Source organism: Lagenorhynchus albirostris, chromosome 4, assembly GCF_949774975.1.
Source record: "Lagenorhynchus albirostris chromosome 4, mLagAlb1.1, whole genome shotgun sequence".
Classification (NCBI taxonomy): domain Eukaryota; kingdom Metazoa; phylum Chordata; class Mammalia; order Artiodactyla; family Delphinidae; genus Lagenorhynchus; species Lagenorhynchus albirostris.
Genome location: NC_083098.1, coordinates 148,225,226 through 148,252,631, shown reverse-complemented (window position 1 = coordinate 148,252,631; position 27,406 = coordinate 148,225,226). Strand labels below are relative to the sequence as shown.

Below are 27,406 nucleotides of genomic sequence, written 5' to 3'. Positions count from 1 at the left end.
CCATCCCAAGTCCTCGGGCGGCCGCTCAGGCAGAAGGGGTCATGGCACTCCAGGGGTTACCCCTCTCCAGGGGTTACCCCTCTCCAGGGGTTGGGTGTGAGGGCTTATCCCAGCGCCCAGGATCCCTGCCTCAGGCAGAAGGCCCTGAGCTGTCCCGCTGCAGCCCCCAGTCCAGGGGGTCTGATTTTCCAGGAAGGAAGCGGGCAGTCCGGGACCAAAGGGGAGGGAGGGAGAGTAGGCGTGGGCGCGCCAGCTGGTACGGTAATCAGCGCTAAGAAAGGCTTTGCTGATGACAGTGTTTGCGGGAGGGCCTTGTGCGCTGGGGGCTGCCGCTTCTGTCAGACGGGCAGCCGGACACCATGAGCCTCAGCGAGGAGCAGGTGCAGACGTTCCTGGACCAGAACCCTGGCTTTGCGGACCAGTACTTTGGAAAGAAGCTGAGCCCTGAGGATGTGGCCAGTGCCTGCGAGGATGGGTGCCCGGCGGGCTGCACCAGTTTCCAAGAGCTGTGCCAGGTGGAGGAGAGCACGGCCCTGTTCGAGCTGGTGCAGGACATGCAGGAGAGCGTGAACATGGAGCGCGTGGTCTTCAAGATCCTGCGGCGTCTCTGCTCCATCCTGCATGCCGACCGCTGCAGCCTCTTCATGTACCGCCAGCGCAATGGCACGGCCGAGCTCGCCACGCGCCTCTTCAGCGTGCAGCCCGGCAGCGCCCTGGAGGACTGCCTGGTGCCTCCTGACTCCGAGATCTTCTTCCCGCTGGACATTGGGGTCGTGGGCCACGTGGCTCAGACCAAGAAGGTGGTGAATGTCAAGGATGTGACGGAGGTGGGTCCTGGGCCTCGTGGGAGTTGGCGAAGTGTTCCCACAGTCCCCGAAGGATGGGTCAGCCCACTGGCTGTGAGGGGGCCCTCGGCTTTTAGGAAGGCGGCCAGAGAGGCAAGTGGAACAGGTCCAGGCCAGAGCTCGCGGGAAGGAAGGAGGCCCTGGGGTGGCTGGGAGGGCAGCCTGGGCAGGCCCTGCTGCCCCCTTGACCTATGATTCCCTGGATGGGGGTTTGGGAGGACGGCGTCTGAGCAGGGGCTGGCGCAGAGGCCCAGAATGGAGGGGCCAGTGGACCCCAGAGCCCTAACCATACTGCTCACTGGGGCGAGCAAGTTTGGGGGTTCAGGAGAAGGTGGTCCAGGTTCCCCGGTCGCCCAATGGTTAGGACTCAGCAGCTTCTCTGCCACGGCCTGGGTTCAGTCCTGGAACTGAGATCTGCAGGCATCACAGCCAAAAAAGAAGCAGCAGCAGCTGGTCCAGGAGGGGGCAGGAGGGGTGGACGCAGTGAGTGCCTGGAGCAGAGAAGTCTGGGAGGGCAGGTTCTGGTTGGACGGGAAGGAGGGGGAGGCCAATGACACTTCTGGGGGTGGGGCGGGGTGCCAGGAGGACAGATGCCCCAGGGGAGAGGGTGGCTGGCACTGGGGGGAACCACGTCTGTTGGACACGTGTGAGGGACAGGGCCCCGAGGGGGCGCAGGGAGAGCCGGCCGCCTTCTCCCGTCCCCTCCGTCCCACCCCAGAGAAGGCTGCTGCTATGGCCTGGGAGCGGGAAGCAGGAGCCTCGGGCTGGCTCACCTCCTCCACTTTCTGTGAAGGAATCCAGAGGGCGTTACCCAGCGGGACAGGCCTCCGCCAAAGCAGCCAATGTCCCCTCGTCCCTGGAGACAAACGGACGTGTGGACGGACCCCCAGACCCCTGGCTCCTTGGCTGCAATCCTCTTAAACTTATCTGCTCAAACAAGCCTCGGCCCAGCGACCTGAATATAGTAATCTCTCAGATTAGCTTCATCTTCACTTCCTTTTTAGGAAACGGGTCACCCGTGAATTGGGATGTCAGGAGCATAAATTACCAGGAACAGAAGTGCGGCAGGAATGGGGGGAATGGGGGGCTACAATGAGTGCCTCCCCTGCCACCCCCGCCTCCCCGCTACATCTTGCCCCCTCCCTTCTGTGGGCCTCCAGCTGCACCCCCACCTGTGCCCTTGGTGTCTCTGAGTGTCTGGTTCAAACTGCCTGTGCCCGCCCCGGGGCGGGGCTGTCTCTCCCTGGGGCTCAGCTCCCTCTGATGTTTCCACAACTGCCCAGCACACTAGATGCCTCCTTCACGGGGCAGGGGCATGGCATTCGCCTTAATCCTCAGGGCTACGCTGCGGTGGAGCAGAGACCAGGGCCAAAATCAGCAAAAAGTTGAGTCTCCAATAAGTATATCATGAAGCCCAGATGTCACTTTATGGAGGGGAAACTGAGGCAGAGCCTGTGTCCCACCGTGGCGGTGGGGTGTGGACAGCGGTGGCCAGAGGGGGCGCCGCAGGGCTGTGATGTCACCCCGCCACCCCTCTGTGGCCCCTGAGACCCCAGGGCTCATGGGGAGGCAGCCGGGCAGGAGGTCCCAGAGGGTCCGGCATGTCGCCAAGGCATCTAGACCCTGTCGAGGTGGGCGGCTGGCCGTGGGAGGAAATTCCCAGGAGCCGGGATGGCTCAGAGGAGGGAGGAGGGGCAGGACTGCGCAAGCCGTGCGGAGCACAGCTGGGCCAGGAGGCGGGGGGCCCGGGATGCTGTGGTGACCAATGGCTGGGTCTGGGCAGTGGAAGCAGAGAGTTGGGGGCACTTTAAAGAAGTGGGTTGGGTCGGAGGTGCAGGGAAGCACTAAGGCCCAGGTCCTCTCTGTGCGGCGGAGGGTGGATGCCGATCCTCGGAATGGGGACGGGGCGGGCAGGTGTTTCTGGCAGTGAGATCAGGGGCAATGGGCCTGAGGCTGGTCACTGGGCCAGGACAAAGCTCAGATGAGCTGTTCCCTGGGGAGACAGACCTGAGAGCCCTTCCACTGGCCCCTGACTAGGGAGAGGCCCCAGAGAGCAACTCTAAGGCTGGGGGAACCTGCCCTGGGGGCCAGAGTTGGGCAAAGGTCTCATCGTGGGGGCAGGAAGCCCGCTGGAGCGTGGGCCCAGGAGACGCCCCCCGGGGCGTGGCAGATAGGTCCTGGGTATGGGAGGTGGCCCAGGGTGGCTGAGGGCAGCAGGAGATGGCAGCCTAGACAAGGAGGGGCTTGGGGACAGGCAGACTAGACAAACTCAGGAGACATCTAGAAGGCCAGTCGGCCAGATGGCAGCAGACGTGGGAGGAGCTAGGTCTGCCCGCAGCCCAGGGGGCGTGCAGAGCCTGCAAGGCCTCTGCAGAGCCCGTGGATCGAGAGCTGGGGGTCGCTCGCTCTGAGATGGGGTGATAGAGACTAAGGCAGGCTGGAGCCCCGAGGGCAGGCCATTGGCTGTGTCCTCATGTGCTTCCCAGGCTCCTGATACCCGGGGCATGGCCACCTGGGTCTCAGCCCTGGCCTGGGCAGCTTAGCCCTGACCCCCGGGGACCAGGGAGACCAAGACTCCAGGTCCGCAGAGCGACGGCCTCTCCCTTCTCTCCTCTTGCCTTGCAGTGTCCCCACTTCAGCTCCTTTGCTGATGAGCTGACTGGATATGTGACAAGGAACATCCTGGCCACGCCCATCATGAACGGCAAAGATGTTGTGGCTGTGATCATGGCTGTGAACAAGCTGGACGGCCCGTGCTTCACAAGTGAAGATGAAGACGTGAGTGTCCGGGAGCCCTCTGGACGCGCACACGCGTCTGTCCCCGGGTCTTCACGGTCCAGCGCCTGGCGGGGCCCACGCCTGGCAGGTGACGTCTGTGTAGGCACCTCTCCTAGGCTCGTTTCCGAGGGCTCATCTACACATTTGTGTACAAGTCCACGGCCCGCAGGCTGAGGTCCATGCTGCGCGTGCGGCCCCGCCTCCAGGCAGCTGGGTGTCTCCTCCACAAACGCACACCTGGGCACACATCTGAAAACCAGGGTTCTGACCTGCTGTTGCCACAACTCCCGTTTCAGGTTTTCCTGAAGTATCTGAACTTCGGGACGTTAAACCTGAAGATCTACCACTTGAGCTACCTGCACAACTGCGAGACACGCCGAGGCCAGGTACCCGCACGTGCTGCCAGCCAGGGCACCCCCGCCGGCTCCAGGCCCTCCGGGCTGCCTGAGTGTGGCCAGGTCCCCCCACCCTGGTCTCTGGACAGAGGCACATGGTTCTGTGGGCACCTGGGCAGCCGAGGGAGAGGGCCCGGGGCTTTCGTGGCTGCGGACGCGGAGCTGTGAGTATGCCGAGCTGAGGGCAGCGACGCCGGGTGCCTCGCCCTCGGGCCCCGGGGCTGTGACCACCTGCAAACACGGGCGTCAGCATTCCTCCCTAGAAGCTGCCTCAAGCCTTCTGTGGAAGGAGCAGGGGCGGATTATGACCGTAGAGCAGGGGCTGAGGGTCCCACAGTCCGCGGCCGAGCCTCCCGGTGGGTTCTGCCTCTGGCCACACAGGAGAGCAATGGCTTCCAGGACTGCAGTCGGCTTCCCCCTGAGCGAGGAGGCCCGGGGGCCCCGGGGGGACACGGCGCTCCACCCTCTGTGGCCCGTGCAGAAGGCGGTAGGGGGCGCGGACACGGTGGGGCGGGCAGGGCGTGAGAGAGGGCGCTGGGCAGGGCCTGAGGCCGCAGAGGAGCTGGAAGCCTGCGGCCAGCGGGACTGCAGCATGGGGCTCCGGAGGGCACGTCAGAAGGCCACCAGGTGGACTCAGCCCCACGCTGTGGGGACGGGGTTGCACGGGGGATTTGTTCGGCCCGCTTCTTTCCTTCTGCCGACATTTGTCTGTGAGTCGGGACTCTCGGGTGTTTCCGGCGCGACCCGACTGATTTCTTTGCTCAGCCTGTTTTCTCAGCAGCTCCTGCGCCCTCTGACATGCCCATCGACCCCACCTGTTTGGTTGTTTGGTGGGTGGATTTTTTTGGTTTGGGGGTTCTGCACCTCCTTATTCTCTGGCACTACAAAATGCTTCCATCTCATTTGTATTTTCCGGCCCAGTCCTGGAATTAGCCATTCCTCAAGGAGTACTGGTTCTTTTTGCTGGAGACGGTCTTAGAAACAACGACCTGGGCACCAGGTGTGATCTTGGCTTGGCGTGTCATAGCTTCTAGGTCCTCTCAGCTGACGGAGCGAGGAGATAGGTGTGTGTCTACAAGCCCATGCAGGTGCACGTCTGTAAATACTTCTGCGTGTAACCATCTGCATCTGTATTAAGTTACGCCTGAGTTCTTGCTGATGCCACCAACCCCCATCATCCCCACGTGGATCGTTCTGGCCTCCGCCCCCCCCCCCACGTGGATCGTTCTGGCCTCCGCCCCCCCCCCCACGCTACACGGAGACCCCTGGCTCCCGTCCTCTGCCGTCCACTTAACGTCGTTGTCCAGCCCCCTTGCACGCGTACAGCAGGGTACCTGTGACCCATGAGAAACAAGTTCATCACTGGAGCACAGAGATGTGTGCAGTTCCTTTGCCTTTACTCTTGCAGACGCCATGCATTTCCAAAATGCTGAGGTCAGCACCTTTTCCCCACCCGCTTCCGTGAGGAGATCTCTTGCATTCTCTTGTCACAGTCTGCATTCTTTCCTGGAATCCCCCAACCTACCAAATGATTTTTAAATTTGCAAACATTATGGTTCATTCTTTGTGCCGTAAATTTCTATAGGTCTTGACAAATGCATCATGACATGTACCCACCATTACAGTGTCATAAAGAATCATTTCACCACCCTAAAGACCCCCACCTCCACCAAAGCCCTGACAACTACTGATATTGTCACTGTCTCCATAGTTTTGCCTTTTGTAGAATGTCATGCACTTGGAATCATATGGTACGGAACCTTTTAGGACTGGCTTTTTTCACTTAGTAATATGCATTTAGGGTTCCTCCGTGTCTTTTCATGGCTTAGTAGCCCATTTCTTTTTTTTTTTTAAACATCTTTATTGGGGTATAATTGCTTTACAATGGTGTGTTAGTTTCTGCTTTATAACAAAGTGAATCAGCTATGCATATACATACATCCCCATATCTCCTCCCAGCCCATTTCTTTTTGTTGCTGAACAGTATTCCAATGTCTGGATGCATTACAATTTATTTAGCCATTCACCCATGGAAGGACATGTTGATTGCTTCCAGCTCGGGGCAATTATGAATAAAACTGCTATAAACATTTGTAGACAGGTTTTTGTGTGGGTACAAGTTTTCAATTCGGTTGAGTTAATACCAAGGTGTGTGATTGCTGGATAATATGGTGTAATTGTGTTTAACTCTGTGAGAAACTGTGCAGAAGTGGCTGTACCGTTTCACATTCCCATCAACAATGAATGAAAATTCCTGTCACTCTGCATCCTTGTCAGCTTTTGGTATTGTCAGTTATTTAGATTTTAGTCATTCTAATAGGAGTTTCGTATTATTGTTTTAAATTACAACTCTCTAATGACAAATGATGTGGAGGATCTTTTCATATACTCATTTGCCAACTGTATATCCTACTCTTTGGTGAGGTGTCTGTTCAGATCTTTTGCCCAATTTAAAATTATGTTGTCTGTTTTCTTACTGGTTAGTTTTAAGAGTTTTTTTGGTAAAACTGGGGTTTACGTCCTTTATCAGATATGTATTTTGCAAATGTTTTCTCCAGAAGTATAGCTTGTCTTTTCATTCTCTTACCAGTGCATTTGGGAAAACAGAAGTTGTACATTCTCTTTTTTTAAATCGAGTGTAGTTGATTTACAATGTTGTGTTAATTTCTGCTGTACCGCAAAGTGATTCAATTGTACATATGCATACATTCTTCTTGAATATTCTTTTCCATTATGGTTTATCACAGGATATTGAATATAGTTCCCTGTGCTGTACAGTAGGACCTTATTGTTTACCCATCCTGTATATACTAATGTAAGTGGTATTGTGTTCTTAATTTCAAGTTCCAATTGTTCATTGCTGGTATAAAGGGAAGCAGCTGACTTTTGTATGTCAACCTTGTTATCCTGTGACCTTAAGACAATAACTAGTTCCAAGAGGTTTTAAAGATTGATCCCTTGGTATTTTCACATAGATGATCATGTCATCTGCAAACAAAGACAGTTTTTCTCCTTCCCTACCCATGTCTATCCATTGTTCTTCCTTTCCTTGCCTTATTGCGTTCGCTGGGACTTTCAGTACGATGCTGACTGAGCGGTAAGAGGGGCATCCTTGTCTGGCTCCCAGTATTAGGGAAAGAACCAGTTTCTCACCATCAGGTATGACATTCACTGTAGGGTTTTTGTAGAATTTTTATCTAGTTGACCAAGTTCCCCTCTATTTCCACTTTGCTGAGAGCTTTTATTCCGAATGAGTGTTCGATTCTGTCAAATATTTTTCTCCATCAATTGATGTGATCGTGTTATTTTTTTCTTCTTTAGCCTGGTAATATGATGGATTACATTAATTGATTTTCAAATGCTGGACCAGCCTTGTGCACCTGGGATAACTCTCACTTGGTCACGGAGCATAATTATTTATATATACTATTGCATTTGTTTCACTAATATTTTGTTAAGAATTTTGGTACCTATGCTCACGAGAGATTTTGGCCTGTAGTTTTTCTTTCTTGTAATGGCTTTATTTGGTTTTTGTATTAGGGTAATGCTGGCCTCAGGGAATGGGTTAAAATGTCTCCCTCTGCTTCTATTTTCTGGAAGAGATTGTAGTGAATTGGTGTAGTTTCTTCCCTAAATGTTTTGTAGAATTCGCCAGTGAATCCATCAGGGATTGGTGGTTTCTTTTTGGAAGGTTATTAATTATTGATCCGATGTCTTTAATACTTATAGCTCTATTAGGATTATTCTATTTCTCCTTCTGTGGGTGTTGGTAGTTTGTGTCTTTCAAGGCATTGAAACATTCATTTAATCTAAGCTATTTAATCTAGATTATTAAATTGGGGGGCGGAGAGTTTTACAATTTATTACTTATTTTCTTCTGCCTCCTTTAGGCTTAAATTAGTCTTCTTTTTCTAGTTTCCTAGGATTACATTATTGATTTTAGATCTCTCTTCTTTTCTGATATGTACATTCAATGCTGTAAATTTCCCTACAAGCACTGCTTTCACTGCATCCCACAAAGTTTGACATGTATGTATTTCCATTTTCATTTAGTTCGACATCTTTCTAAATTTCTCTTGAGACTTCTTCTCAAGAGAAATGTATTAATTAGAAGTGTATGCTTTAATCTATTTTGGAATTTTCCAACATCTTTCTGTTAATGACTTCTAGTTTATTGCCCTGTGGTATGAAAATGTATTCTTTATGATTTTTAATTCTTTCAAATGTGTTAAGATGTGTTTTGTGGCCCAGAGTATGGTCTCTCTTGGCGAATGTCCCATGTGACCCTGAGAAGAATGTGTATTCTGCTGTTGTTGGATGAAGTAGTCTATAGATATTCATTATATCCATTGCTGTTTAGTTCAACTATTTTCTTACTGATTTTCTGCCTGCTGGATCTATCAATTCACTGAAAGAAGAACATTGACGTCTCCAGCTATAGTAGTGGATTTATCCATTGCTTCTTGCAGTTCTAGTAGTTTTTCTTTATGGAATTTGATGCTCCATTGTTAGGTGCATACACAGTAAGGGCTGTTATGTCTTCTTGGAGAAATGACCCCTTTATCGTTATGTAATAGCCCTCTTTACTCCTGATCATTTTTCTTCTTCTGAAGTCTGCTTTGTATAAAATTAATATAACTATTTAGCTTTCTTTTGATTGGTGTCAGCATGGTATATATTTCTGCATCCCTTTAATTTTTTCCAATTATTTTCATTGTGGTAAAATACACATAACAAAAAATTTACTATCTTAATCATTTTTAATCTACAGTTCAGTGGTATTAACTACATTCATGTTGCACAACCATCTCCACCGTCCATCTCCAGAACTCTACACAGCTTCCCAAATTGGAACTCTATCCTCATTAAGCACTAACTCCCCGGTACCCCCATCCCAGCCCCTGGAAACCACATTCTACTTTCTGTTTCTATGAGTTTAGCTCATACAGGTGCAACCCTACAGTATTCATCTTTCTGTGACTGGTTTATTGCACTGAGCAGAATGTCCTCAAGGTTCATCCCTATTGTATCATATTACAGAGTTTTCTTCCTTTTTAAGGCTGAATAGTATTCCATTGTATGTATAGGCCACATTTTGCTTATCTATTCATCTGTTGCTGGACACTTTTGTTGCTTCCACATTTTAGCCATTATGAATAATGCCGCTGTGAACATGGGTGTACAAATACCTCTTTGAAACCCTGCTTTCAATTCTTTTGAGTGTATGCCCAGAAGTGGAAATGATGGATCATATGGTAATTCTGTTTAATTTTTTAAAGAACTTCCATACTGTTTTCCAAAGTGTCTACACCATTTTACATTCCCACCAACAGTGCAAGGCAGTCCCGATTTTTCCACATCCCTGCCAAGACTTGTGTTCTGTTTTGTTTTGTTTTTAACACTAGTCATCCTAACGGCTGTTAGTTAGTTCTGACTGTAGTTCTGATTTGCATTTCCCTAATGATTAATGATATTGGTCATCTTTTCATATGCTTATTGGTCATTTGTATTTTTTCTTTGGAGAAATGTCTATTCAAGTTCTTTGCCCATTTTTAAATCTTTCTCAAGATTGTTTTGACTATTCAGGGTCCCTTGAGCGTCTATATGAGCTTTAGGATGGGTTTTTCTACTTCTGCAAAAACATCATTGAGATTTTGATACGGATTACATTCAATTTGTAGGTCACTTTGGGTAGTATTGACACTGTAACAATATTAAGTCTTCCAATTCATGAGCAAAGGATGCCTTTCTAAGTATTTGTGTCTCCTTTAATCTATTTCAGCGATGTTTTATAGTTTTCATCGTTACAATAATTCCAGCAATTGTTGTAATTGCTCATGTATTTACCTTTGCTGGGATCTTTATTTCTCCATACAGCTTTGAGGTCCTTTCATTTCACCTGCAGGACAGCTCTTGCAGGGCAGGTCTAGTGGTCATGAACCCCCTCAGCTTTTGTTTTTCTGGGGACGTCAATTTCTCCCTCGCTTCTGAAGGACAGCTTTGCCGTTATTTTTTCTTCTTCTTTTAGGCACTTTGAATACATCAGGCCACTGCCTTCTGGGCCCAAAGTTCCTGATGAGAAATCTGCTGATAAACTTACTGAGGATCCCTTGTATGCGATCAGTCACCTCTCTCGCTGCTCTCAAGATTCTGTCTTCCGACAGCTTGATTATAATGTGTCTTGGTGTGGGTGTCTTTGAGTTCATCCTACTTGGTGTGTTTTGAACTTCTTGGGTGGAAATATGCATGTCTTTCATCAAATTCCAGGGGTTTCCAGGCTTTATTTCTCCAAATATTCTCGCTGTGTGTCCATCTGCCCTAGGTGAGGTCTAGCCCATCTCCCTTGGAGGAGGTGTTCTGAGTGGCTCTCATTCTGCCCTTGCTTTGAGGCTTGCTTTCTCCCAGCTTCCTCTCGGCCAAGCCCCTTAACCTAACTGCTGTGAAGACATCTCCCCAAATTCGTATCAGCAGCTCCATAACAGTTGCCTCAAGGCAAGATTCAAATCCAGCCCCACATACCCCAGGTGCGGGCCTAGTGAGGCACGTCTGGAGCATTTTCTGGGTCTTACCCCACCACACACACTTTCCCCCAGTGGATCTCCCCCAGGGGATTGTGTTCCCTCTGTAAGAAAGACAGGTCTCAGGAGAAGCCAGGGTTTTGATTCTCTGCCTGTCATGTCCTGAGTCCCCACCTCCCTCTCTGGATACCCCACTTTTCTGCTCCCTCTCATGCAGACTGTCTCAGGGTCCCTGTCCTTCTGCACCTCTCATCAGCCACCCCAACTCAGCAGTCAGAGCCATACTTTGAAAACTTAGGTCCTGTCACTTGGTGGTCTTCAGGGACTCCCCTGCACCTTTCTGGCTCACCCCATTCCACCATTCCGCCCCAGCCATGCTCCCCTCAGGGGCCTCTGTATTTGCAGGTCCCTCTGCCAAGAATACTGTCCCACACACCCCATGGCTCCTCCGTGGAGAGATCTCCCCCGACCTGAGCATCCCCACACTCTGGCCCTGTATTCCCTACCCAACTCCACCTGCCGTATCTCCTGCATTTACTCATCTCCCTGTGCCAAGCCATCTGGTTGGTTGGTTTGTTCATGTTCTAGCTGCCACCCCCTCCCCGCTTTAGAAAGTGAATTCTAAGAGTTGGGGATTTTTGTCTGTTCTGTTGTCCAGTTATACCAGACCTAAAGCAGGCAATAAATATCATTCCAGCAAATGAATTTCTGACACTTAGGAAACACGACTATCTGGAGACTCGTTTCCAGCTCTTCAGACCGCGTGCATGTACAGACGTGCTTTCGGTGGGAGTTCTAACGGGGACTTCCAACAATGGGCATACACGTCTCAATTAAGTACTTTGATTTCCGCTCAGACATTGCCTAATCCCAGTAGAAAGCCGTTTCTGAGACCTTACACTCTGAATGGCATTTTAAAGAAACCTAATTACTTCACAGCTCTACCTCACAGCTCTTTTTGAAAAAAGTCTAAAATGAACCAAGCCTGGCTGCCACGTTGCCTGTGGTTCAGCCTGGTGCCCGCTTCTTCCTTGTGCTGTAGGGGAGCCCCGACCTCCAATTAAAGCAGTTCTCAGCACAGTGCCCACCCTTCCCTCCCCCAGACCTTAGCAGCCCTCCAGGGTCCTAGGCCCCCCTCCCCAAGTCAAGAACCACTGTCAGTCCTTCCTGATCACTATCTCCATGGACTCTGGCTCAGGGGCTCCCGTTAATCCCTTTTTGAGAGTGTCTCAGCCACTTTGGTCAGAGGCCATAGAAGCAACAAAGAAATCATAGGTTTGGCCCTGGGATGTTGGAATTTATCTCAGACCTGCTGCGTCAAGCTGACTGGCCAGCTTTAGCTGTGGTTCCCCCTGCCCAACGGTCCATGTTGCACCACAGCTGGATGAAAGTCCCCAGGGGTGCAGGGCCTTGGCCTCCGTGCTGCCCCCCAGGCTGTGCTTTTGTCCACGACCAACTGGCTGGTGTGAAGACTGGAGCATGTGTGCTGCCCCTCCCCGGATGGGGTGGGAGACGTCCCGATGCAGGAGCTACAGAGAGAGCATACAGGCTCAAATGCTGTCGCGCAGCCCTGATCTGCGAACAAGTGGAAGCGTTCAGAGGTCAGGATATGTGAGTCTGAAGCAGCAAGGAGGGGCTGGCTCTCCTCCACCCCGGGCGGTGCAGGCTGGTTCTGTCATCGCAGCTCCCACCGCGATGTCACTGGACGTGAGGTTGGGAAGAGACGGGCCACAGTGTGGACCTTCTTTCCACCATCAGAAACCTTAGGAGTATGAATAACAGTGAACTGTAGCGAAATAATGAGGAAGCAATGCATTTCCATATTTATTACCTTTGCCTTAATGTAATTTTCTTAATTTTTAATTTAATTTAATTTATTTTTTGGTCGCATGGGTTGTGAGATCTTAGTTCCCCAAACAGGGATTGAACCCACTCCCTTGGCAGTGAAAGCCCCCTTCTTGGGGGCTGGAAAACTCTAAACCCTGACCTGGCAGTGGCTACAGGTGCCTCCGAAGATGCCTGCACCTCACTCAGGGTGCACCCTGGACTCAACTCACAGAGTTAAAAATGGAAACAGGAAGAAGGGAAGGGCAGAGGCCTGGGGTGGCCCGCGCTCCTGGCTTCAGACCACCGTGGACACGCTGCCTGGCCCGCTGAGCCCCCGTTTCCTTGGGGCCATATTAGTACCTGCTTCAGAGCAGGGTCCAACGTGGGGACTGGTCCTTGGTCCGACTGGTGCACTGGAAGGGCAGGGGAGACAGGACACTCTCTGCTGGGACAGAAGGAGGGGACAGGGTGGAGAGTGGAGGAAGGTCTCGCCTAGAGGCTGTGCGGGGACACCTTCTCACTCTGTCCCCCTCCTAGGGGATGAGTTTGGGGACTGAATTACTCAGATGGCTCAGAAATTAGGTGTGTGGCCCAGATACCCTCACCCCTGAGCTCAGCTGTCCAGGACATCCCTGAGCGCCTGACCTCCCCCACCCTGACATCTGTGACATGGGTTCTGGTCCCAACCAGGACTGGTACCCAGGGATAGCTCAGCGAGTACCTGTGGGATGGATGCACAGGAGACTAGCACTCACACACACTCACACTCAGATGCACACATTCGCACACCCACACTCACAGACTTGCTCTCACTGGCACGTGGGTCTCCTAGAGAGTCTGCCACCTGGGAGTCTCGCACGTGTGTCGGGGGAGGGGGGGCTCCATGGTCACCCACACCCACTGCCCTGCATGTCCTTCCTCTGTCAGCTGGTGACTAAGCACCTCAGTCCCCTGCCGCTAACGGCCTGGAAATGAATGCACCCGGCACGGAACTCTACCTTCCCCCCACGCGCATTGGGTAAGGATGCCGATCTGCGGCTCCCCAGCTCTGTGACCTCGGGAAAGTCAAGTAACTTCGAGACCTCAGGTTCCCCACCTGTAAAATGGGATAGTGAGGTTCTGCCCTCTGAATGCTGGGAGGATTAAAGATCCTTAGAACAGCGAATCTCGCCGCCTCCCATGCACTCTGCAAATGCAGGCTGAGCACTCAGGGGCCAGGCGCTGCTCTAGCCATGAAAAAGCTGTGCCTCCCAACCTCATGGAGTTTGCGGTCGAGTCCGGAGACAGTGAGACTGTACATCTGAGAGGCCGGGGACGAGATGGGGTGCTGCAGGGCATCTGGTGCCGCAGGTGCTCAAGGAGGGCCTTCCCTGAGCCACTTTAGGCTGAGACTCAAGGATGAGAAAGTTCTGGGCTGAGGGCTGTGAAGGCAGAGAACAGAGCTTGTGCAAAGGCCCTGTGGTTGGTCAGAGTGAGCTTTGAGGTCACAGTGGGAGTGCGATTCAGATACACGGGGCAGAGAGGTGGCGGGGGCAGACCGCCGGGAAAGCCTCCTCCACCAGTGGGGAGAGGTGGGCACGGAGGGAGCGTGGCCGGGCTGCTGGGAAAGCCTCCTCCACCAATGGGGGGAAGTGGGTGCAGAGGGGGCGGGGCCGGGCTGCTGGGAAAGCCTCCTCCACCAATGGGGGGAAGTGGGCACAGAGAGGGTGGGGCCGGGCTGCTGGGAAAGCCTCCCCTACCAATAGAGCGAGATGGGCAGTGGGCTGCCTCCTGGTGAAAGGACTCTAGGGCAAGTGGGGTCTCCAGTGCCCATCCCTACCTGTAACAACAAAGGGTGCAGGTGCTGCAGAGGGCCCCGAGGGTGGCCAGCAGGGAGGGAGCCAGGCAAGGAAGAATGGCAGTGGAGGCGGAGGGGCTGGGCACCAGGCCGCCCTTATTAAAGGTCAGAGGGCACGGAGGTGGTGAGTGAGTGTGAAAGGGTGGGGTCTAGAGGGACCTGCCCGTGGGCCGTGGCTGAGGAGGGGGGAGGAGAGCCCGATGGGTGGCCCTGGACAGCAGCCTGGGGCCCAGTTGGGCGTCAATGTCTGGGACAGGGTCTGGCCAGGGCCACTCTCAACTCACTTTGCAGAGACCACAAAAGCACCTGACCTCCAGGAAACAATGAATTCCTGTTCTCAAGCCCCAGCTTCTCACAGGCTAATTATGGAGGGCTGGCTGGTCAGATCTTTGCCCTTCAAGCTCATGGCAATCAATTTCAGTTTTCACTCATTCCCTCACCAACCCAGCCTGAGGCCAGCACCAGGCAGTGAGCGGCAGGGACGTGGCCAAAGACTGGAGGCTTCACCTGCCAGAAGGTTTGCAGGGCCCGAGGCAGGGGGCGGGGAGCCACGCGCTTGGGTCTCAGCCTGGTGCCGGCGCCCTGCTGGGAGAGGCACCGTCACCAGTGTCCCCCAGGGCTCCGAGGTCAGAGCGTGTGTGAATGTGTGTGTCTCAGGCGTGACAGCTCACACCCAGGTGCCGCTGTGGTCAGACGGGTGTGGGCAGGTGTGGCCACGACCCACAGGTATGTCACTCCCCAGGTGCTGCTGTGGTCAGCCAACAAGGTGTTTGAGGAGCTGACGGACATCGAGAGGCAGTTCCACAAGGCCTTCTACACTGTGCGGGCCTATCTGAACTGCGACCGATACTCAGTGGGCCTCCTGGACATGACCAAGGAGAAGGTGAGGCCTCAGCGCCCCAAGGACCTCCCGGCCAGCCTCGCCCAGCTCCGCCGCTGACTCAGTGACTCACTCCCTTCTCTCCTCCACCCAGGAATTCTTTGACGTGTGGCCTGTGCTGATGGGGGAAGCCCCGCCGTACTCAGGCCCACGCACACCTGACGGCCGTGTGAGTCATGGGGTTGGGGGGAGGGACAGGCCCTGCCCGTGCACCCTGGATTTCCTGGCTCCAACCCCAGGGTGGGAGAGGGAAGGAAGGCTAGGGGAAGGGTGTGGGCGCCGAGGACGAGGCTGTGGGCCGGCTGGCTATCTGACCGCTGCAGAGGTCAGGCCCCCGGGGCCATCTCCCCTGACTCCAGCCCTGCAGTGCTTTGGGGCCGAGGGCCAGGCCTGGTCTCCTGACAAGGGTTGTCAGCCTGGTTGTAAAGACCAACATCGGTTCTGGTTGACCCTAACCTCCCGCTGCCCTATTCTTAAATCATTGTAACATCTGCCTGAGTGGGGCTTCGTGGGTGTGTGTGAGCAGGGTAGGGACATGGGCAGGTATCTCTGTCACTTATTGTGCGTCCAACCCGGGTCATACTTCAGAGCGTGGCCATGCCTCAGTCTCCCCTCCTGTCAAATGGGGATAATAACAGGGCATAAGAGGATTCCATGCCAAGTGCATGCAGGATTCTCTGCGCAAAGGCTGGCTGTGACCACGGCTTCTCATAGTTATGTGAGTGTGAGTGAGTGTGTGAGTGTGTGTGTGTGTGTGCATGTGTGTCACAGACGTACAGGCCTGGGTCAGCTGCGTGCATATGTGTGAAGGAGCACAGGGCCCAGTTTTTGCATGGGCTTGAGTGGGACACAGACGGAGGGAAGACAGATGTAAACCAGAGTGTGTAATGTGTGTCCCACGACGGTTGGCGCGCGTGTACATCGTGTGCACCTGTGTGCCTATGGGCAGTTATGTGGGCATATGTCTTGACGGGTTCCCGTCGGGAAGCCCCTCACGCTTGCTGGGTCTGTTTCTCAGGAAATCGTCTTCTACAAAGTCATCGACTACATCCTCCATGGCAAGGAAGACATCAAGGTCATCCCGTAAGTGTCGGGGTTTTATGAGGAGCACTGCCCAAGGGCAGGACCACCCCGGACCCCGGCTGGATTGGCCTGAGGACCTGTCGCAGCGGAGTCAGCGGCCCCGGCTTCGGCCCCGCACACCTTGGTGCTCCCTGAGCTGGGGGGCGCGGCAGGATGCGGTGGGGAGGGAGGCCCACTTACTGGTCTGGGAGGAAATGAGTGGGGGCCTGAGAAGGCCCGAAGCCCCACGGCTGTTGGTGCGGATGTCCAGGGGGTCAGATGAGCTGTCCAGGCGGCCCTGTCAGCAGCGACTGGCCCTTGAGGCCCTCAGGGTCTCGTTTTGGTTGACCCAGACAGCCCAGCAGGTAGAGCCCCCGGCAGGGGAGGCCCAACACTGCACACCCAATGGGGCGGGACAGGAGGGGACCCAGCCCAGCGGGTAGCAGAGTCGCGTGGAGCTCAGGGCAGCCCAGAGAGACTGGCAGGCGGCAGCTGGCCATTACCAGCCCTACAGCCGCATGGCCGTGTGGCCTCCGTGGCCCCACTAGCCTGTCAGGACCACAGCCCGCAGGTCCCATGCTGGGACTGGGATCCAGGGCCAGGCCCTCAGGGGTGACGCGTGCGGCCCCCTGTAGGGCAAGGGGCCTCAGCGTGGGCAGAGGAGGAGTGAGGCCACTCAGGCGCCCCCAGACCTCACCCCTGGCCTCCCCCGTCTTCTTCCAGTCCTTGCCAGCTCCCCACAGCCCACCTGGGGTCAGAGACGGGAATCAGCACGAACACACAGCTGAGCATCTGGTCCTCTGACCCTCTGCTTCTCTCCCACAGCTCACCCCCCGCCGACCACTGGGCCCTCGCCAGTGGCCTTCCAACCTACGTGGCAGAAAGTGGCTTTGTGAGTCCCCCGGAGCCCTTCCCACCGGCCCGTGTGCCCCGGCTTTGCTCACTTGGAAGCTCCTCAGCTTGGACAGAGTCTATGTTAGAGTCATACTGTACATCTGGCCGCTTCAAGTGAAACTGTGTTTCTGGTCCTTTTTCAGATCTGTAACATTATGAATGCCCAGGCTGATGAAATGTTCAAATTTCAGGTACCCGTCTATTCATTCATAGAAAGCGTGTGGTACTTAGGAAAGAAGACATTGTGACTCAGAAAGGAGGGACGGTTTAGGGAACAACCTCACGTCTCACAGGCTAACGGCAGCAAACACGTGTTCCGTACACACAGGTCTGCGTGTTGGCTGGGCACGCCTGTGCCTGGCGAGGGTTCACGTCTGCTCCATGTGGGGACACATGACCAGGGCGGGCTCTTTTCTGAAGTAGGCCTAGGTCAAGTGGACCAGTGGAGACGGGCTTTGTGTCTCGGGGCCTCCTCCAGGAACTGGCCAGGGTCCCTATTTCACCGGCCAGGCATCAGTGGGATGTGAGCTAGGACCCACTGTAAGGCCCACTGGGACGGGGGTGCTAGGCCCCTTGCTCAACAATTATTAGGAACCTGGCAGCGGGGCACTCAGTCAAGCGGGGGGCCTTCCAAGGGTGGGACCCTGTGCGACCACAGCACTCACACAGCGAGGCTGCCCCTGTGGACAAGGCCTCCCTTCTCCTCTGGGGAGAGGTCACAGCACACACCCTTGGGGGCCAACAGACAGGAACAGTGACCCAGTCTCCACAGTCTGAGGGCAGAAGAAGCGAGGTTCACACTCCCTGGCTGACAAGCCGGGCCCGGGCCAGGGCCAGGCCCAGGGCAGCGGTCAGCTCCAGACGCCTCTCCTTGCAGGAAGGGCCTCTGGACGACTCTGGGTGGGTCATTAAGAACGTCCTCTCCATGCCCATCGTCAACAAGAAGGAGGAGATTGTGGGGGTCGCGACGTTTTACAACAGGAAAGACGGGAAGCCCTTCGATGAGCAGGACGAACTCCTGATGGAGGTAAGCGCCTGTCCAGTGGGCCCCAGAGGCGACGCCTGTGTGGCGGGGACACCGCCTGCTCCGGGCCCTGACCCGGCGTGAGAGCCCGGGAGGAGCTGTGAGGCCCCATCCCAGGGGCTGGAGGCCGGCCCCCTGGGAGCCCCCTGCGCACTGGGGGGGCCCGTGGTGGGTGACGCGCTCCTGCAGTCTCTCACGCAGTTCCTGGGCTGGTCGGCGCTGAACGCCGACACCTACGACAAGATGAACAGGCTGGAGAACCGCAAGGACATCGCCCAGGACATGGTTCTGTACCACGTGAGATGCGACAGGGACGAAATCCAGTTGATCCTGGTATGTCGGTGCCCCGCGGGGAGGCGGGGCATCCCAGCAGCAGAGGCACCACCTGCAGCCCACTCGCCGCGCCGCACGGCTGGGCAGCCCTTCCCTGGGCCCCAGGTCCTCAGCTGTGGGCAGGCAGCGACCACGGCCCTTCTGGTCGTGCAGTGCAAGGCCTCCACCGTCATCGCCCTAGTGGAGAGCTTCGACAGGCGTGGAGAGGCAGGGACGCGTAGGAACCGCGAGCCGGCTGGGCTCTCATCGTCGCCGTCTCTGAAGCCAGAGGCCTCAGCTGGGGCTCCTGGAGGCTCCCGCTGTTCTTTCGTGCCCAATGTCACTTTGTCCCACAGTCAGGAGGGGTGTAGCTGACACTGTCGCTCTGTCTCTTAGCACACGGTCTCTCTCCTAGCCAACAAGAGAGCGTCTCGGGAAGGAGCCTGCGGAATGCGAGGAAGATGAGCTGGGGAGAATCTTGGTCAGAACCTGACTCCCGCCCCCAGGTGGAGACTGGGCGGGCCTGGGGGGGGGGGGGACGCCTCCATTCCCAGGAGGCTGGAGTGAGCTTGGGCACAGAGCGTGAGCTTGTGATGTTGGCCGCTGATACGCGTCCACGTTCCCGCGCATCGTGTGTGCCCGTGTCAGTGCATGTGTCTGTGTGTCCTTCCGTGTGCCTGTATATTCACGTGTCCTTGTCTCTCTCTGCGTGTGCCTGTGTATGTGCGTATCTGTGTGTTTGTTTCCCTGACAACATCACCGTGTCTGCCCAGCTGGCAAGTTCTCGTTGTTGGGCCACAGGTGGGAGAAGGGGAGAGGAAGGGGGCTGAGCTGGGAGGGGATGTGAGTGCCCCAGGCTACTGGCTTGATGTTACCGGACACCTGGGGTGTCTGATGCTGGACAGAGTGTCCTGAGAGGAGAAGAGACAAGGAACAGGCGGGGCTTCGGTGGGCCTGCCCGCTTCAGCCCCACAATCCTTCCCACAGAAGCAAGAGCTGCCGGGGCCCACCAAGTTTGATATCTATGAGTTCCACTTCTCTGATCTGGAGTGCACGGAGCTGGAGCTGGTCAAATGTGGCATCCAGATGTACTACGAGCTGGGAGTGGTTCGAAAGTTCCAGATCCCCCAGGAGGTGAGGGGTCATTCATGATCAGGGTCTCAGTTCAGTGAGAGGTGGTCAGGAGTCCCAGGTCCCGCAGGAAGTCTGGGGGCAAACATGTTCATTACAGAATGGACAGTGCAGGCCAGCAAAATATTCAGGGCAAGTGTGCCTAGAATACATGACTGGCTGGCTGGCTGGCTGGCTGGCTGGATGGATGGATGGATGGATGGATGGGTGGATGGGTGGATGGGTGGATGGCTGGATGGGTGGATGGATGGATGGAAGGATGGATGGATGGGTGGGTGGATGGATGGATGGGTGGCTGGCTGGACGGCTGGCTGGAAGGATGGATGGGTGGGTGGATGGATGGATGGATGGATGGATGGATGGACGGACGGACGGACGGATGGATGGCTGGCTGGCTGGCTGGCTGGCTGGCTGGCTGGATGGATGGCTGGCTGACTAGATGGCTGGCTGGCTGGCTGGCTGGATGGATGGACGGACGGACAGACGGACGGACGGATGGATGGGAAGTTTGTTACACAGGTACTCCAGGCAGTCTGATCATCAAGTGCATCACTGGGCAGCAGTGGGTGTTTGGTTTTGGAGGAAGAGGAGACAGAAGCAGCCCAGCACCTGTGCAGAAAGCACACAGCACCCTCTAGGTGTGAGCACAGAGGGCCCCTCAGAGACTGTCCCAGGGAGAGGGGCACAGCCTTCCCAGCTGTGCTGCTTCCCTGTGGTTTTCCAGCTTCTGCCCTGCCTCCACCTTCACACCTCAGGGAGCATCTGCTTCCCCAAGGCCAAGTGAGGGAACCGTCTTTCTCTATGCCCTGGAGAACAAGTGCAACAGGCTGGCATTTTCTAAAGACATTGTACAAAAAACAAAGGGAAAACACAAAAGAAATAAGCTGTAGAAAGTATTAACAGAATAAAAAATTTCCAAATAATTTCTGGCCCTAAAAACCACAGTGGAAGCAATGAGAGGCTCCCTTGGGCCCATGTTCTATTGTCCAGAGATAACTGCTCACCCTTCTGCCACCCCTCGGCCTCTGGACCTTCAGCCACCATCCCCTTTCCCCCGTCACTGGGCCAGGTGCCCACACATCCTGCCGCATTCAGATACCCATGGCTGAAATGGACCTCGTCTTCTGAAATATCCCAGCCCCCTCTCCTGGGGTCCGTGTCTCAATCTGGGGCTTCGCAATAGGACGGAGGCCCAGATGCCCTGCTCTTGGCTTTGGCTCCACCCCTCCGGCTGCCTGCCACCCCGGGTGCACCCGGCAGGTGCCACCCACGAAAGGCCAGTGGTGGGGCGGGGACGGGACGTGGGCCTTTCCCACAGCTGTCAGCTGGGAGAGCGACGGTGGGACCAGGCGCTCGGTGCCTGGAGCCCACGTCTCCGCCTCCCTCAGGTCTTGGTGCGGTTCCTGTTCTCCGTGAGCAAGGGGTACCGGAGAATCACCTACCACAACTGGCGCCACGGCTTCAACGTGGCCCAGACGATGTTCACGCTTCTCATGGTGCGTGGGTGCGGCGGGGGTGGGGAGAGGGCTCACCCGTCTGATCAGGGTGGTGAAGACCCTCCCACTTCCAAGGGCAGCACCCTAGGTGGCGGCCCCTCCACGTGGGAGGTGGGGGCCTTCAGGGGCAGAGGCCCCTCTGACTGGCGCACACCCCCAGCCCGGGAAGTGGATGGAGAGCACGTGAGCTGGGAAGGGGCAGTGGGGTCGGGCCCAGCTCCCCGCCTCCCACGCCCCTGCCCCCACCCGGCAGAGCAGGGAAGCAAGGGCAGGCGAGGGTGCTGACGGGCTGCAGGATCGTGGGCTCCTGTCTCTGCAGACGGGCAAACTGAAGAGCTACTACACGGACCTGGAGGCCTTCGCCATGGTGACCGCCGGCCTGTGCCACGACATCGACCACCGGGGCACCAACAACCTGTACCAGATGAAGTAGGCGCGCTCCTGGGGCGCCCACGTGGCTGTGCGCTGGAGGCAGCCACAGCGTCCCTGGGGAGGGGCCTGCGGAGAGCTTGCCTCCCAGCAGAGCGGCTGGGGAGAGCGCTCGCCTCTGAGGGCCTGCCGCACCCACAGGGGTGCCCGTTCCTCATGGGGGGAGCTGGGGGCAAACAGGCTGCTCTGGGGCTCCTGACCACTGCTTGCTTTTCATTAAACCTCCGTGACAGATCCCAGAACCCTTTAGCCAAGCTCCACGGCTCCTCGATTTTGGAACGACATCACCTGGAGTTCGGGAAGTTCCTGCTCTCCGAGGAGGTGCGTGCCCTCCCTTTGCTCTCTTGCTGTATTTCCTGGCCGACTGACCTTCGCTTGCACCCCTGGAACTCCACTGCCAGCGTCCACACCACACAGCTCTGGCGCTGGAGAAGGGAGGCAGGCTTTGTGGTGGTGGCGATGGGGGTGATGGGATGGGCCTGGTGATTCCAGTTTGGAAATGCCCTCACGGGGGGTGAGGTGGGCTCAGGTCCCTGGAGTGTTGGGGGGGAGAGGGGGGGTGGGGGCCTCCTGGTGCAATGTGCGGCCACCTGGGCCTGGGGCCCATGACCCTTGGGTAGAAGCTGGCCAGCAACGCCAAGAGGGACAGACGGATGACCTCCAGGAGGGGTGGGGGAGGGGAAAGGACGGGGAGTGGGGGGGACGCACCTGTGACCAGAGCCCCGCCTGCAGACCCTGAACATCTATCAGAACCTGAACCGGCGGCAGCATGAGCACGTGATCCACCTCATGGACATCGCCATCATTGCCACAGACCTGGCGCTCTACTTCAAGTGGGTACCACCGCCCACCTGCCTCGTGGAGACCACCAGGAGGCCCCATGGGGAGGGATCCTGGCTGGGGGGCACCTGGGGCTCCAGGCAGACAACCCGCCCCGGGGCCCCACAAAGGCTGCACTCCCCACCTCGGTTCCTCTCCTGGAAGGGCGTGTGGGGTTGAGATCAAGGAGGACGTGTGGTCCTGCGTGGCGTGAGGGGGCGGGGGTCAACTCCCTCCCTTTGTCCTTGGGGTTCAGGAAGAGGACGATGTTCCAGAAGATTGTGGATGAGTCCCAGAACTACGAGGACAGGAACAGCTGGGTGGAGTACCTCTCCCTGGAGACGACGCGGAAGGAGATAGTCATGTGAGTGCAGGGCGACGCCTCCCCCGCAGGACCGCGAGCCCCAGGGCCCAGACGCTCCACAGCAAGAACAGCCCACTTCTCACAGCTTCAGCGCCTCCTACCAACGCTCCGCCTCGCCCGCTCTCCTTTCAGGGGAGCAGCAGCAGGACTTGGGGGTGGACGGGGCTTGTCCACAATTAAATACCGTGCTCGCTTCATGAGCCTCCGTCCCTCACCTGCAAAGTGCAGATTCAGAACTACGTCCAGCCCCAGGCCTGTCCCAGAGGTCCAATTAGGAAGTATGTGTAAATCACTGGTCCCCCAGAAGCACTTGCTGACCTTCCTGTCCCTGGCTGCCTAGGGAGAGGGGCGAGGAGACGGGGAGCGTGGGGGAGGCGTGGAGTGGTGTGCAGGGTAGCACCGTCCACTGCCGGAAGGACACTGGGACTTGGACCTGTGCCTCCACGGTCACCGGGCCTTGCAGAGGTGGAGGGGAAGGGGGGAGGCCAGTGTGGATGTGCCTGGAGCTCCGTCTGCCCACAGGGCCATGATGATGACGGCGTGTGACCTGTCTGCCATCACCAAGCCCTGGGAAGTCCAGAGCAAGGTCAGAGTCACGCGGGGCCCCAGACGTCTTGCCAGTCCTCACGGGGTTGCATCCAGGTGCAGCCTGGGATGCGGGAACAGAGCCATTCATCTGCAACTAGTGCCGAGGGCTGCTGCCCAGCTCTGGGGCCCAGCCAGTGCCGCCACGGTGGAATGGGCTGCCGCACTCCCAACCTGAATAGTAGGGACACCAGAGTCTGGGGTGCAGAAGACCAAGGGCACCGGCCAACCTGACAGGATCTCGGGACAATATCTGACCATCACCGAATCCACAGCACGCCTGCCTTCCGTGTGCCTTTCAGGTCGCTCTGCTGGTGGCAGCTGAGTTCTGGGAACAAGGGGACCTGGAGAGGACAGTTCTGGATCAGCAGCCCATCGTGAGTGTTGCTTCCAGAATCCTCCAGATACCCATCACGGTGCTTGGGAGCCTCGGACAGGGGACCCCGGGGGTCTGGGGTCCTGGGACCTAACTCTCACTTTGTGGGGTCATGTGACGTGAATCTGGTGAGAATTTAGCTGGGACCGAATCTGGGTAAATTGCGGAAAAGGCAGGGGTTGGGTAAAACTGTGATGCCTGCAGTGATGGAAAGCCGTTGCCGAAGCTGCAGAGCCGGACTGGGGCTCATGACCGAAGGCCTCCACGGGCCCAGGCAGCTCTGCAGGGAGGAGGGGGAGAGGAGGCGGGGACCGGGGGGCAGGGCTGTCCAGTACTGGAAGGGCCCTGGGGCTTGGACCTGTGCGCACGGTCGCCAGGTCACAGGGGCGGAGGGGAGGGAGGGAGGCCCGTCTGGGCGTGACTGGAACTCAGTCTGCCTTCAGGGCTATAACGATGCCGGGACCTTCAGCTCAGCAATGTGGGGGTCAGGAGCCTGTTGCTAGACCGAAGTGGCACCTGCATGGGGACAAGGACACGAGCATTACCCAACAATGGGCAGAAGAGAGGAGAGAGATTTTGTCTCACCAGCCAACTCCAGCCACTGAAGAGCTCTCTGAGCACCGGGCTGGGAAGGCTCTGGGGCCAGGCGCAGGCTGCAGGAAAGGGTGCCCTGACCAACTAGCAAAGTCTCTTGGGGGAAGGGCAGGCAGCCTGTCAGTCTCCTCCGGGCCAGGCCTCTAGGGTCCTGCATGGCTCACTCCAGCACGCCGGGCTCCAGACAGAGGGCAACTCCGAGGAAGGGCCTGCCAGCAGGCAACCGAGGGTGGGGGTGGGGGAGGGGGGGTCCAGAGTCTGGACACCAAGGACAGCTCCTTCAAGAGCATGGGGGTTTGCCCCCTTGGGAGTCACGAGCCAGGCCTTGGGTCAGCACCATGGATAGCTCAAGGGGGGGGAAGCTGGAGGAAGGGGCTCTGCGCTCCACGCCTGGCTGACGTGGCCTGAGCCCAGCGCTGCCTAGGGCAGCTCCCCAGAACGGGGCGGTGGGTCGGAAGGGAAGGGGCGTCCTGGCTTTCCCTTCCAAGGCCAGCTCATCCCCAGGGCGCTGCTCTCTTGTCTCCGTGGACAATTTCACCGAGCCGGGGTGGGGCTGAGTCCTGGGGGCTTGGGGAGGTGTCAGGCACGCCTGCCACCAGGTGCCTCACGGTGTCCCTGCTCCCCCACAAGCCGATGATGGACCGGAACAAGGCGGCCGAGCTCCCCAAACTGCAGGTCGGCTTCATTGACTTTGTGTGCACGTTCGTGTACAAGGTGAGCGGGGTGGCCCAGGGCCTGGCTGGGTTTGCAGGGGAGGGGCGGGAAATGGGCGGGGGGGGGTGCGGGGGGGACGGTGGCTCCCATCCCCCTTGAGTCTGCACTCGGAATCGAAATCCTCAGCGTCACCCCAAGGGGTCCCCTCCCCATCAGCCCCCCCAGTTTCTCCCTCCCAGAACGTCCTCCTGTTCACCTCGAGGTCGTACCTCAAATGTCCCTTCCCAAACCCCGTCTAAGGCGCCCCTGCCCAGGGCTGCACGCTGTTTTCAGGGCACTGACTGCAGTATACGTGCAGTGCATTTGTTCAGTGTCTGCACCCTGGGAGGAGGGGGGTGGTCCACTGTCGCCAGCTGGGTGCACGCAGCCCAGCAAACACCCGGGCACAGCCCAGTGACAGTGGGACGCATGCCAAGGAGCTGGGACAGGTGCTGTGACATCAGCTCCAGGGACTGGCAAGGGAGTGAGGGGGCAGAGCCCGCCCGAGTGACACACACTATGACATCACAGGCCCCGCCCATCTTGGGGGGGGCAGACCCCACACTCCGAGGAGGTTTTCAGGTTGAGTGACGTCCCTCCTGCTCCACTCCCCACCCCAGCCCCCGAGGTCTCACGCTTCCCTTTACCGAAACACCAGCTCCCTTTTCGGCCCCCGCCAAGGGGGGGCTGTCAGTGCTGGGGAGGGAGGCGGGACCAGGGTGCACATGCTGGTCCTGAGGTGGTCACTGCCGGGGACCACCAGGCACTCCCCTCCCACTGCCTTCCCCACCTGCGTCCACCCACACAGCCTGCGGGCGTTCACACGTGTTCCTGGGCGAGCGTGGGCTCTGCGTGACGTGCGATGTGCGTATGAGAGAGGGCAAAGGAGCCCCAACACCTGCACGTCTGGGCCGCCTTCCCAGCCCCCCTGCCGGGGGAACGTCCCTTCTGCTTTGATGCTTTCTACTCTATTCTTGGGGACCTCGCCCCACAGCTCCTGTTCTAACCTCAAGGACACAACCCCCCACGTCCTTCTCCCTTTTCAGGCCTCTGCTGGGCACGTGGCACCCCCATGCCCCCCCCCAGCCCAGCCCGCCCAGGAGCCACTGGGGCTGTGGCCTGACTTCTCGGTTCCCTTTCCAGGAGTTCTCCCGCTTCCACGAGGAGATCCTGCCCATGTTCGACCGGCTGCAGAACAACAGGAAGGAGTGGAAGACCCTGGCTGACGAGTACGAGGTGAAGGTGAAGGCCCTGGAGGAGGAGCAGAGGAAGGAGGCGGAGAGGACGGCGGCCAAAAAAGGTCTGCGCTCCACACCTGCCGCCGCCAAGACCACACAGCCGGGCCTCGGCCTGCAGGGCCGGGCACGAGGCAACAGAGTTCAACCCGGAGAAAAGCCAGCCTTCAGGAGGCCCTGTGGTCGGCGCACCAGGGCTCCTGGCTGCACAGGGCACAGGCGGCCACGTGGGGAGGCCCATCCCACAGGAACAGCCCTGCTGATTCAGCGTAGCTGGAGAGCATGGGGGCGCGCTTGGGGTCCTAGCCGGGGACTCAGGAGGGAAGTAACTCAGTGTTACCTCCTATAAAAGGGAGAAAAGCCCTGCTGAAATAGCGTGAACTCTTAACAGCTCCTCTGTTCCATAATCAATCAGCAGTGCCCTCTTAGGGAGCTCAGAAACTCTACCTCCGCTCCCACGCCAGCCTGAGATAACAGCAGACGCATAGAAAACGACAGGAAGCGAGCTAGGAGTCAGCGTGCGCGGTGTCTTTCCCCGCGCTGCTGCACCTGTTCACCTTCACCCTGCAGTGCGGGAACGTGGCTCTATTGGAACCACTCAGCACGCCCCCCAAATCAGAACCTGTGAGCTGCTGCCTTGGTTTTCGCTTGCGCTCTGGGACTTTTGTCGCCATTCCCTGAAACGTCCCGCAGGGGAGGGAACCAATAGAAACAAGCCAGCTTCAGAGAGGCCCAGGCTGGAGTGTCACCAAGGGCTAAACTAGTAACTGCTGGGCTAATCGGCTTAGGCCAACCAGCCCGTCTCTGCCCTTCCTCCTGCAGGGTGTGTGGAGGGGAGGAGCTTGGCGCGCCCGTTTCTCACTCACCGCTCACCGTCCTGTCTTCTCTTGCAGCCGGCACAGAAGTTTGCAACGGCGGCCCGGCACCCCAGTCTTCCACCTGCTGCATCCTGTGAGCCGGTCAGCGGGCCCCCTGCCCACTCACCCCACTGGGGCTGTGCCTCTAACCACTGCTACAAGTGGTTAAGAAGCCTGAGAAAATAACTGAAGGCCATTTTGGATATTTTCAATTTAAGGTTTGTGTGTTTACGAACCAAAGCCAACTACGAACGGTCTGAACAGTACAGCCTACCTTACACTCATCCACATTTTGGATGCACAGTAATGCCACCAAGATCTTCAAAAAGGGTCTGTACACTGTGTGTCTAAAACCACCGGGTGAATATATTCACACTGCACGTGTATCTATGTATATATGGGTGGAGAAATGGATACACAGATGCCAATTCCCATCTGGTCTAGGAAAAAATACA

The 27,406-nt window shown here is 56.8% G+C and overlaps 1 protein-coding gene across 1 annotated transcript; it reads left to right on the top strand.

Moving 5' to 3' along the window:
• The first annotated feature begins 359 nt into the window (after positions 1 to 359).
• Positions 360 to 27,049, top strand: PDE6B (phosphodiesterase 6B). The gene is made up of 22 exons (XM_060147475.1): positions 360 to 827; positions 3,471 to 3,623; positions 3,920 to 4,009; positions 14,943 to 15,083; positions 15,175 to 15,249; positions 16,099 to 16,163; positions 16,968 to 17,034; positions 17,180 to 17,227; positions 17,914 to 18,063; positions 18,250 to 18,393; positions 18,788 to 18,853; positions 19,360 to 19,506; positions 20,892 to 20,999; positions 21,319 to 21,428; positions 21,662 to 21,749; positions 22,161 to 22,261; positions 22,504 to 22,611; positions 23,134 to 23,197; positions 23,499 to 23,573; positions 24,797 to 24,880; positions 26,003 to 26,159; positions 26,988 to 27,049. Exons 1-22 carry the CDS (start codon positions 360 to 362, stop codon positions 27,047 to 27,049), a joined length of 2,571 nt encoding a protein of 856 aa, XP_060003458.1.
• Positions 27,050 to 27,406: the final 357 nt, after the last annotated feature.